General features: G+C 33.1%; 1 protein-coding gene across 2 annotated transcripts in view; it reads left to right on the top strand.

Annotated features, from left to right (window-relative positions):
• Positions 1-549: 549 nt before the first annotated feature.
• LOC127737600 (ATP-binding cassette sub-family D member 3-like) overlaps positions 550-12,458 on the top strand; it is a 125,089-nt gene continuing 113,180 nt past the window's right edge. The window contains exons 1-2 of one of the 2 annotated variants that reach the window (XM_052248439.1): positions 550-666; positions 5,157-5,193. In XM_052248439.1, the coding sequence (XP_052104399.1) occupies positions 560-666; positions 5,157-5,193 (144 nt within the window). In that variant the 5' untranslated portion in view covers positions 550-559. The remainder of the gene's footprint in view (positions 667-5,156; positions 5,194-12,458) is intronic. The other variant, XM_052248448.1, reaches the window with a different exon arrangement.

The following is a 12,458-nucleotide window of genomic DNA, read 5'->3' on the forward strand; positions in this document are numbered from 1 at the left end:
ACAGTTTTGTCTATAATGCTATACAAGACTGGAACAAGCTACCAGCCAACCAAAAAAATATATCAAATAGATCTGCTTTTAAGACTGCAATTAAAAATAACAACAAGAAATATAGAAACTGAAGATTTTTTATATGTTTTTTAAGAAAAAATTGATCTTTCTTTTTTTGGTGAAAGTCAAATTTTAACATATAATTTGAAATATTATTTTTATATATTTTCAAACAAGGGACCCCATTGGAAATAAGCTATACTATGTAAGCTTTTATGGGATATCCCAGTCTTCTTTCTAAGCACTGTTTTAACTTATATTATGATACTATTTTAAAAAAGTATATATATATATATATTATTTGTCTTGTTTTGTCTTGTGAATTTTTATATATGTGCTTGAATTTATCTGAATAAAACTATACTATACTATACTATAGTCCGAATTTGTTATAGGTCGAGTAAGTTAGGGCGATTTTGTTATAGGTCGAGTTTGGGTCAGTCCGAGTTTTATATGGGCCGAGTTAACAGGGAGTCGACTTTATTACCGGAAGTTTATCTGGTGAAATATGGCAGCGCTCAGCAAGCTCACACCGCAGAGGTCGGCAATCTTAACCGTAGCCGCTGTAGCTGCTTACTTTCTGTATAAGAAAATTGGTTTGAAACGGAAGACCAGGTATAAAGTTCATGTCCTTCAAACGTTTTCAAAAATTTAAGTCCGTAAGATTCCCTCGCCATTCAAAGAAGCAGTGTCAAAGTCCAACTTTTTGAAAGGTCAGAAAGTAGAACGTATACATTTCAGTCAAATTATCCATAGATATCGACAGCCACCATCACGAATGCGTAGAGACTCTATGAAAATAGGCAGATGCTGTATAATTACCAATTACTGCATGTGATAACTAACCCGTGTACAAAATGTAGGGGTATCCCGTTGTACCAGAACCTAGTCGTTCCATCCTTATTCAATAGGCTCCTTCATGGTTAGTGCAGCCATGTTGAATAGGGGGGCAGATTTTCATAATGGAGGTAAAAATGGTTTGAAAAATACGGGAAAACATTAAAACAGAGCAGTTGCTTGGAAACATGCATAGGATTTCCCGTACTTTCATACTATTTCCACCTCTATCCAAAAAATCAACCCCCTATTCAATATGGCCGAAATAACCGTGAAGTGACCTATTTGGCCCAAATGGATCCGATCCTGAAGGAAATTTTTGGGATCCTAATCATGCTTTAAAAGATGAATGATTTATTTGTATGAAAGTGTAAATTTAACCAGTCAGGGGACTTATTGAAATAAGTGATTTTTAAATCACTTATTTAAGTAGCAAATTCGAAGTTTTGTCACAAATTGTGGTTTTGTAGTTTTACCAAAATTTTAAACACATAGCTTTAAATAATATCTTTTCATTAGTAAAATTGAAAAAAATGAACTTTTTGCCTCTTTTAAGCATCAAGGTTTATGCCTTTGATGCAATCATTTAGCTGCAAATTCTATTTTACTTGAAAAAATGCTATAAAAATGGCTTTACATAATGAACTGATACTTTCTCAACAGATTTTTCCCAGCAGTGGGAGAATTTTTCCTGTAAAATGCAAGGTTTCATCTTATAGATTATGTAATAAAATTCTACTGTTCACGATCAAAATTTCACTGTTCGGGGGTGTTGAAATTAGTGGGGGTTATTAAAATAATGATACTTAAAGAAGTAATTTTTTGGAAGGAAATTGAGGTATGATACTTGAACAAGTGATTTTTATGTCATTATCCTTGATTTAGTACAAGGTCATCACCTGACATGACCCGGTCATCCTATCAACACAGATGTTGGTTCTGATAATTTTAGCAACATAATTAGTTCCTGGATCATTAGTATTCTATATTTAAAGCTACAATAAAATTAAATCACTTAGTCTAGTGATTAATTTGTACTACTTAAATAGGTGATTATTAAAGAAAGACAACTCTTACTTCCAACTTTTATGTACATAATGTTACTTGAATCAGTGATTTAGAAAATCACTCATTTAAGTAAGTCCCTTGACTGTTAACATTGATCATTGTAAACAAATATGATGAGTCACAGACTGGTGAACAGTATCCTCAATGATTGGAAGTTCCTTACCCTAACTCGAAACAGAAGAAAGAGCAAATATTATCCACTGTGAATGTAAATATTCTTTACTTATTTGCAAACAGTCTGATACACTTTATTGATGAATAGCCTCAGAAACATGGTCAATCTGTCTATGTTTCGTATTGTGATCCGATAAAATAAGTAGACATGCTTTTAAGTTCGTGACCTTTGTCTTGGACGGTGGCTTTTGCGCATGTGCAACAATAGATATAGGTCAGGCATATTGTAATATGAGGCAAGCATTACCTGTGAAAGGGGACGAAGTCTATATAAATTATTTTTTTTAATTCAAACATATTTTAAGTTCTAAATCTGTTAAAAAGGAAACGGAAATATCGTAACGTTTCAGATTTTGGTTCTGTTGTTAGGGATTTTAGTTGTGACGTTATTTTAGTTATGAGGTCATATTCAATGTAAACAAAGAAACGCTATCATCAGGTAACGTTTTTTCATATAAAAAAATAATTAGAAATGAAATTGTTATTGTGTTCCTTCCTATATTTTACTGGACTGATAAATATATATTTCACTCAAAGTCTCATGACAAACGACACCGGAAGAAGGAATTAGATTTCTGCGCAAATGCGGGAATTAAAAAAAGTTACATAAAAAAAGTTAATGATTTTGAGTTCATTAGTACAATGAAAATTTCGGGAAATTTTCCCTATTTTTTTTTTTTTTTTTTTTATTGATTTTTCTTCTGTAATAGGGGACTTCGTCTCCTTATTATGTATTTAAACATTACAGAATAAATTTGAGATCAAATAACAAATGAATATCTCGATAAAAAGAGAAATTGGGACATACTAACTCTTTTATTCTCCCTTCATCAATTATTTTAATTTTTACATGTGACTTTCAATGGTCAATTGGAAAGTCCAGAATTAAAACACTTAAAACACGTTTAAGATAACTATAACGATGTCACAATGTCATTAATGCATCAAAATATTTTTTCATTCAATTTGCATTAATGGCACAGGATTAAAATGCTTTTACGAGCCAATAATGGACATGTTTTGTTTTATCAAAATACATCAAATCAATTTCTGATCTTAAAAAATCCACTCACATACAGAATTTAAAAAATAATACTCTTGGCCTTAAAAAAAGGAAAATGAGTGCCACATAGCCTGATATGCATGATATGTGATGACTCATTGCTTAGATGTCAATAACATTGCTGAAAGGATTTTCCCAAGAATTCAACGAAATTCTAGGAGAGGAATAAAACAGTTATCATGGTTATAGTGGAAATAGATGTTTAAACAAATAATATGCAAGAACATAAACAACTTCTCTTTTTAAAGCCGATATTTGTGAACATGCAATGAAAAACATCCGGTTAAGATTATTTGAAGTAGCACGTTGCCGATGATAAATACTTATGCATGACGTTAGGAGTAGTAAAGTGGAACTCCCGAAATGTCATGAACTTACAAGCATTACGAACTTGCAATCATCGACGATACTTGCCTTGAAATTCTTTAGGGGGCTAATGAACACATGATGAAAATACGCCTTATCGCTATTTAGTCCAATCCTGAAAAAACAGTCACTTAGACAACTTCCTGTTTGGGTCATCTGGCGCCAAAACAAAGGTCATCAGTAACGAGCTGAGAGAGGAAAAAATTTAGAAATTTAGAAAGCGAACACTTTGAAACTTTGATAGATTATGATCCACTTTTTCAAAACTCAAATTAAAGTAAAAAAATGTTTTGTTTGAAGTGTTTACGATGGTTTAAACAGGTCTCTTTAAAAAGTGTTATGCATGATACAGTGTTTAAACAGGGCCCCAGACAGCTTCAACTGGATGAAAAAGTTGTGTAATTTCAGAACTTACCCGGAACGGAATAAATAGTGATAAGGTGTATTATGCATCATGTGTTATATGAAAAAGATATAAAAGAATGAATATTGTGAAGGGGGGTTGAATGAAATGGACAGTTGGAATAGGATTTTGAAGTTAGTTGTGAATAAAAATTAATTACAAGCCAGTTTGTTGTTTGTTTGTGTTTTTTTTGTTGGCCCTAATGAAATGGTCAAGTAATAATCTAGACCATTACTGGACCAATTGTCCGGTAAATACGAGCAGACCTTTGGGGTCACAGATCACTGACACTGAGAGGATAACTACTGTTTGCCCAGGTGGCTGCTCTTTCCTTTTTAACTATTTCCTGAAAGCAATTTGAAAGAAGTACACTGGAAGTACATTTTGTAATACCATAATATAAGTAGTTCACAAGTAGAAAACTGATGCCATGAAAATCATGTGGTCTGGATTTTTTTATACTTTTTAGTCATGTTAGTCATGTTAGTAGAGCATATGAATTTTATCTATAGAAGCAGAATTTTATAAGTCCGATGGGAACCCTTGAAAGTGTTTTTCATAAAGGGGCCGAATCGACTTAAAATATGGGCTGAATCAACATGAAACACATGTAGGCCCTTGTCTTTTGATCCACCCTTTTTGATATATTTGTAGTGTTTCCTAAAGGAGCTTTTGGCGTGGTATGGCACCCTGTCATTTTTTGGAAAAAAAATGGCGCCATGCCCCTTTTCTGCCTTATTTTATAACATCCTCCCATAATTGAAGATCAGTTCTGCGATTCATCTATTAGTAAGACCATTTCCCTTTGCACGAAATCAAAATTTGTATGGCCAACATTTTATTGAATTTCAAAATTATGTGTTTGAACCTTTTTGAAGCGACCGAGTACTAATACTTGATTGAATCTAATAAGGACAACATCAGCTTTGTACCTCTACAAATTTAAAATGTAGACAATTTAGAAAGGAACCAGGCGATCGTTTGAGTAATAATTTTACAGTGCATGTGATGAACATTACGTAAACAATCAGCTGTTTGTTTATATTTTTATTTCAAGTATGACCACTTCAACTATTTGGTCAGTCGAAATGTTGGATTAGGGTGACTTTACGATGGCTTTCTTACTGTTATCTAAATAAAATAAAAAAGTTAAGAGAATATTTATTTATTTTGTATACTATTTATATTTGACAGAGCTGAAGAACCAGAAATTAAAGTTGTTATACATGAGGTATGTTGTCTGAATAAGTAGCTTGTATGTTTTGATATGCATGTCAGAGGTATGTGTTGTCTGGTGTAGTTACTTGTATGTTTTGTTGTACATGTCAGAGGTATATATTGTCTGGTGTAGTTACTTGTATGTATTGTTATACATGACAGAGGTATATATTGTCTGGTGTAGTTACTTAGATATAAGAAGATGTGGTATGAGTGCCAATGAGACAACTCTCCATCCAAGTCAAAATTTATAAAAGTAAACCATTATAGGTCACAGTACGGTCTTCAACACGGAGCCTTGGCTCACACCAGTCAGGGATATAACTCTATAGGGTTATTACAGAAAAATAACATGCATTTGATACTGTGGACTAAAAAATCAAAGAACTGCGATAACATATGTATGTTACATGTTTCAAAGGGGCAATATACATCATAAGTTTAGTTAAGATGTGTACAAATTCTATTGATATTACTATTGTCTTTATGTATACTTAACTATAGAAAGATATAACAGTTCATAGTTTGTCAATTTTTCCTAGTACACCTATGTTATTACAGAAAAAATTGCCTGTAATAACTAAAGGGTGTTATCACAGCTTCTCTATATCACTCCAAAGCATTTGCTCAGACACACATCATGCTTAATTACAATGTATTTTAATTTATTGTAAGAAATAATGACCAGAGCATGTAATGAGGTTCTGCACAAGCTTCCCAGTAATTCCCAAGTGTCTCATATATTAAGTTAAATTCCTTTCATAACTAAGCCTTGTTATTATTTATCCCTTAAAAGCCTCGTCTCATTGATTAACCATGGTTAATAAAAATGTAATTAATTTAATTAAAGAATTAGTTATCAATGCTATGCATTTAGTTTCTGCGCAAAGTCTCAAGAGTTCCCTAGAGCCCACTATAAATTGATTTATTTTACTAATTACAAACATATGTTATTACAGATTTAGAAAATTTAAAGAATAAAGAGTAGACAACTCATGAAAGTATCTGTAATAACACACGCAAGTTATTTTCTGTAATAACCCTATAGAGTTATATCTCTGACTGCACACCGAACAGTAAGCTATAAAGGGCCCCAAAAAATTACTAGTGTAAAACCATTCAAACGGGAAAACCAACAGTCTAATCTATATAAAAAACCCTTTTTCTGAAACAATAGTGTAACATCACAACATAGAAAGACACACTATAAAATATCAACTGAAATAGCTTAACTCAATCAAAGGACATATTAACAACATTGAACATACACTGAACAAATAAATTTGACCTATGACACAATGTTAATACAAAATAAATAAACTAAGGGAAGAATAATAAAAGTAACATGTTATATCGGTAAGAAATGTTAAACAATTAAAGAAAAACAATATGCTCGAACAAAAATACCATCCATTTGCAATAACTTTAAACACAGGTAAATGAAAATAATTTTGTTGTTAGGTATATGTGTACAGTACCAATAGAGAAAGGAAATATTTTTACAAAATAAATAATTTTGATGTTCATAGTACGAAGTGAACATTTATAGTTATACCAAACACTTATCAAATCTGGTATATAGACCAGATATAACTTGTATGTTTTGTTATACATGTCAGAGGTATTTGTTGTCTGGTGTAGTTACTTGTATGTTTTGTTGTACATGTCAGAGGTATGTTGTCTGGTGTAGTTACTTGTATGTTTTGTTGAACATGTCAGAGGTATGTTGTCTGGCGTATTTACTTGTATGTTTTGTTATACATGTCAGAGGTATGTTGTCTGGCGTAGTTACTTGTATGTTTTGATATACATGTCAGAGGTATGTTGTCTGGTGTAGTTACTTGTATGTATTGTTATACATGTCAGAGGTATGTTGTCTGGTGTAGTTACTTGTATGTTTTGTTGTTCATGTTAGAGGTATATGTTGTCTGGTGTAGTTACTTGTATGTTTTGTTATACATGTCAGAGGTATGTTGTCTGGTGTAGTTACTTGTATGTTTTGTTATACATGTCAGAGGTATGTTGTCTGGTGTAGTTACTTGTATGTTTGTTATACATGTCAGAGGTATATGTTGTCTGGTGTAGTTACTTGTATATTTTGTTATACATGTCAGAGGTATTTCTTGTCTGGCGTAGTTACTTGTATGTTTTGTTATACATGTCAGAGGTATGTGTTGTCTGGTGTAGTTACTTGTATGTTTTGTTGTACATGTCAGAGGTATGTTGTCTCGTGTAGTTACTTGTATGTTTTGTTATACATGTCAGGGGTATGTTGTCTGGTGTAGTTACTTGTATGTTTTGTTATACATGTCGGATTATGTTGTCTCGTGTAGTTACTTGTATGTTTTGTTGTTCATGTTAGAGGTATATGTTGTCTGGTGTAGTTACTTGTATGTTTGTTATACATGTCAGAGGTATATGTTGTCTGGTGTAGTTACTTGTATGTTTTGTTGTTCATGTAAGAGGTATATGTTGTCTGGTGTAGTTACTTGTTTGTTTGTTATACATGTCAGAGGTATATGTTGTCTGGTGTAGTTACTTGTATATTTTGTTATACATGTCAGAGGTATTTGTTGTCTGGTGTAGTTACTTGTATGTTTTGTTATACATGTCAGAGGTATATGTTGTCTGGTGTAGTTCCTTGTATGTGTTGTTATCCATGTCAGAGGTATATGTTGTCTGGTGTAGTTCCTTGTATGTGTTGTTATCCATGTCAGAGGTATATGTTGTCTGGTGTAGTTCCTTGTATGTTTTATTGTTCATGTCAGAGGTATATGTTGTCTGGTGTAGTTCCTTGTATGTTTTATTGTTCATGTTAGAGGTATGTTGTCTGGTGTAGTTACTTGTATGTTTGTTATACATGTCAGAGGTATGTTGTCTGGTGTAGTTACTTGTCTGTTTTATTGTTCATGTCAGAGGTATATGTTGTCTGGTGTAGTTCCTTGTATGTGTTGTTATCCATGTCAGAGGTATATGTTGTCTGGTGTAGTTCCTTGTATGTTTTATTGTTCATGTCAGAGGTATATGTTGTCTGGTGTAGTTCCTTGTATGTTTTATTGTTCATGTTAGAGGTATGTTGTCTGGTGTAGTTACTTGTATGTTTGTTATACATGTCAGAGGTATGTTGTCTGGTGTAGTTACTTGTCTGTTTTATTGTTCATGTCAGAGGTATATGTTGTCTGGTGTAGTTCCTTGTATGTTTTATTGTTCATGTTAGAGGTATGTTGTCTGGTGTAGTTACTTGTATGTTTGTTATACATGTCAGAGGTATGTTGTCTGGTGTAGTTACTTGTATGTTTTGTTATACATGTCAGGGGTATGTTGTCTAGTGTAGTTACTTGTATGTTTGTTATACATGTCAGAGGTATGTTGTCTGGTGTAGTTACTTGTATGTTTTGATGTACATGTCAGAGGTATGTTGTCTGGTGTAGTTACTTGTATGTTTTGTTATACATGTCAGGGGTATGTTGTCTAGTGTAGTTACTTGTATGTTTTGTTGTTCATGTTAGAGGTATATGTTGTCTGGTGTAGTTACTTGTATGTTTTGTTATACATGTCAGAGGTATGTTGTCTGGTGTAGTTACTTGTATGTTTTGTTATACATGTCAGAGGTATGTTGTCTGGTGTAGTTACTTGTATGTTTTGTTATACATGTCAGAGGTATGTGTTGTCTGGTGTAGTTACTTGTATGTTTTGTTGTACATGTCAGAGGTATGTTGTCTCGTGTAGTTACTTGTATGTTTTGTTATACATGTCGGATTATGTTGTCTCGTGTAGTTACTTGTATGTTTTGTTGTTCATGTTAGAGGTATATGTTGTCTGGTGTAGTTACTTGTATGTTTGTTATACATGTCAGAGGTATGTTGTCTGGTGTAGTTACTTGTCTGTTTTATTGTTCATGTCAGAGGTATATGTTGTCTGGTGTAGTTCCTTGTATGTTTTATTGTTCATGTTAGAGGTATGTTGTCTGGTGTAGTTACTTGTATGTTTGTTATACATGTCAGAGGTATGTTGTCTGGTGTAGTTACTTGTATGTTTTGTTATACATGTCAGGGGTATGTTGTCTAGTGTAGTTACTTGTATGTTTGTTATACATGTCAGAGGTATGTTGTCTGGTGTAGTTACTTGTATGTTTTGATGTACATGTCAGAGGTATGTTGTCTGGTGTAGTTACTTGTATGTTTTGTTATACATGTCAGGGGTATGTTGTCTAGTGTAGTTACTTGTATGTTTTGTTGTTCATGTTAGAGGTATATGTTATCTGGTGTAGTTACTTGTATGTTTTGTTATACATGTCAGAGGTATGTTGTCTGGTGTAGTTACTTGTATGTTTTGTTATACATGTCAGAGGTATGTTGTCTGGTGTAGTTACTTGTATGTTTGTTATACATGTCAGAGGTATATGTTGTCTGGTGTAGTTACTTGTATATTTTGTTATACATGTCAGAGGTATTTGTTGTCTGGTGTAGTTACTTGTATGTTTTGTTATACATGTCAGAGGTATGTGTTGTCTGGTGTAGTTACTTGTATGTTTTGTTGTACATGTCAGAGGTATGTTGTCTCGTGTAGTTACTTGTATGTTTTGTTATACATGTCAGGGGTATGTTGTCTGGTGTAGTTACTTGTATGTTTTGTTATACATGTCGGATTATGTTGTCTCGTGTAGTTACTTGTATGTTTTGTTGTTCATGTTAGAGGTATATGTTGTCTGGTGTAGTTACTTGTATGTTTGTTATACATGTCAGAGGTATATGTTGTCTGGTGTAGTTACTTGTATGTTTTGTTGTTCATGTAAGAGGTATATGTTGTCTGGTGTAGTTACTTGTTTGTTTGTTATACATGTCAGAGGTATATGTTGTCTGGTGTAGTTACTTGTATGTTTTGTTGTTCATGTTAGAGGTATATGTTGTCTGGTGTAGTTACTTGTATGTTTTGTTATACATGTCAGAGGTATGTTGTATGATGTAGTTACTTGTATGTTTTGTTATACATGTCAGAGGTATGTTGTCTGGTGTAGTTACTTGTATGTTTGTTATACATGTCAGAGGTATATGTTGTCTGGTGTAGTTACTTGTATATTTTGTTATACATGTCAGAGGTATTTGTTGTCTGGTGTAGTTACTTGCATGTTTTGTTATACATGTCAGAGGTATATGTTGTCTGGTGTAATTCCTTGTATGTGTTGTTATCCATGTCAGAGGTATATGTTGTCTGGTGTAGTTCCTTGTATGTTTTATTGTTCATGTTAGAGATATGTTGTCTGGTGTAGTTACTTGTATGTTTGTTATACATGTCAGAGGTATGTTGTCTGGTGTAGTTACTTGTATGTTTGTTATACATGTCAGAAGTATATGTTGTCTGGTGTAGTTACATGTCAGAGGTATGTTGTCTGGTGTAGTTACTTGTATGTTTTGTTATACATGTCAGAGGTATGTTGTCTGGTGTAGTTGCTTGTATGTTTTGTTATACATGTCAGAGGTATGTTGTCTGGTGTAGTTACTTGTATGTTTTGTTGTTCATGTTAGAGGTATATGTTGTCTGGTGTAGTTACTTGTATGTTTGTTATACATGTCAGAGGTATATGTTGTCTGGTGTAGTTACTTGTATGTTTTGTTGTTCATGTTAGAGGTATATGTTGTCTGGTGTAGTTACTTGTATGTTTAGTTATACATGTCAGAGGTATTTGTTATCTGGTGTAGTTACTTGTATGTTTTGATATACATGTCAGAGGTATATGTTGTCTGGTGTAGTTACTCGTATGTTTTGTTATACATGTCAGAGGTATATGTTGTCTGGTGTAGTTACTTGTATATTTTGTTATACATGTCAGAGGTATTTGTTGTCTGGTGTAGTTACTTGTATGTTTTGTTATACATGTCAGAGGTATATGTTGTCTGGTGTAGTTCCTTGTATGTGTTGTTATCCATGTCAGAGGTATATGTTGTCTGGTGTAGTTCCTTGTATGTTTTATTGTTCATGTTAGAGGTATGTTGTCTGGTGTAGTTACTTGTATGTTTGTTATACATGTCAGAGGTATGTTGTCTTGTGTAGTTACTTGTATGTTTTGATGTACATGTCAGAGGTATGTTTTCTGGTGTAGTTACTTGTATGTTTTGTTATACATGTCAGGGGTATGTTGTCTAGTGTAGTTAATTGTATGTTTGTTATACATGTCAGAGGTAAGTTGTCTGGTGTAGTTACTTGTATTTTTTGTTGTACATGTCAGAGGTATATGTTGTCTGGTGTAGTTATTTGTATGTTTTGTTATACATGTCAGAGGTATGTTGTCTGGTGTAGTTACTTGTATGTTTGTTATACATGTCTGGTGTAGTTACTTGTATGTTTGTTATACATGTCAGAGGTATATGTTGTCTGGTGTAGTTACATGTCAGAGGTATGTTGTCTGGTGTAGTTACTTGTATGTTTTGTTATACATGTCAGAGGTATGTTGTCTGTTGTAGTTGCTTGTATGTTTTGTTATACATGTCAGAGGTATGTTGTCTGGTGTAGTTACTTGTATGTTTTGTTGTTCATGTTAGAGGTATATGTTGTCTGGTGTAGTTACTTGTATGTTTGTTATACATGTCAGAGGTATATGTTGTCTGGTGTAGTTACTTGTATGTTTTGTTGTTCATGTTAGAGGTATATGTTGTCTGGTGTAGTTACTTGTATGTTTAGTTATACATGTCAGAGGTATTTGTTGTCTGGTGTAGTTACTTGTATGTTTTGATATACATGTCAGAGGTATATGTTGTCTGGTGTAGTTACTCGTATGTTTTGTTATACATGTCAGAGGTATGTGTTATCTGGTGTAGTTACTTGTATGTTTTGATATACATGTCAAAGGTATGTTGTCTGGTGTAGTTACTTGTATGTTTTGTTGTACATGTTAGAGGTATATGTTGTCTGGTGTAGTTACTTGTATGTTTTGTTATACATGTCAGAGGTATGTTGTCTGGTGTAGTTACTTGTATGTTTTGTTATACATGTCAGAGGTACATGTATATGTTGTCTGGTGTAGTCACATGAAAATAGAAGCTTTTATCCGTAATTATACACAAGGTATGTTATCTGTTGTAATTGAATGAAATTAGAAGCTGTTATCCATATTACCATACATGCATTAAATATGTGAAACAGTGTGATTGCTTATTTTGAGTGATTTTTTGAAAAAGGGAAGTTTGCTGTTTTTGGGTGATTCATTGTGAAACAAGGAGATTGCTTGTGTTGAGTGATTCACTGTGAAACAAGGTGATTGCTTGTGTTGACTGATTCACT

This window comes from Mytilus californianus, unplaced genomic scaffold (assembly GCF_021869535.1).
Source record: "Mytilus californianus isolate M0D057914Y unplaced genomic scaffold, xbMytCali1.0.p SCAF_1, whole genome shotgun sequence".
Taxonomy (NCBI): domain Eukaryota; kingdom Metazoa; phylum Mollusca; class Bivalvia; order Mytilida; family Mytilidae; genus Mytilus; species Mytilus californianus.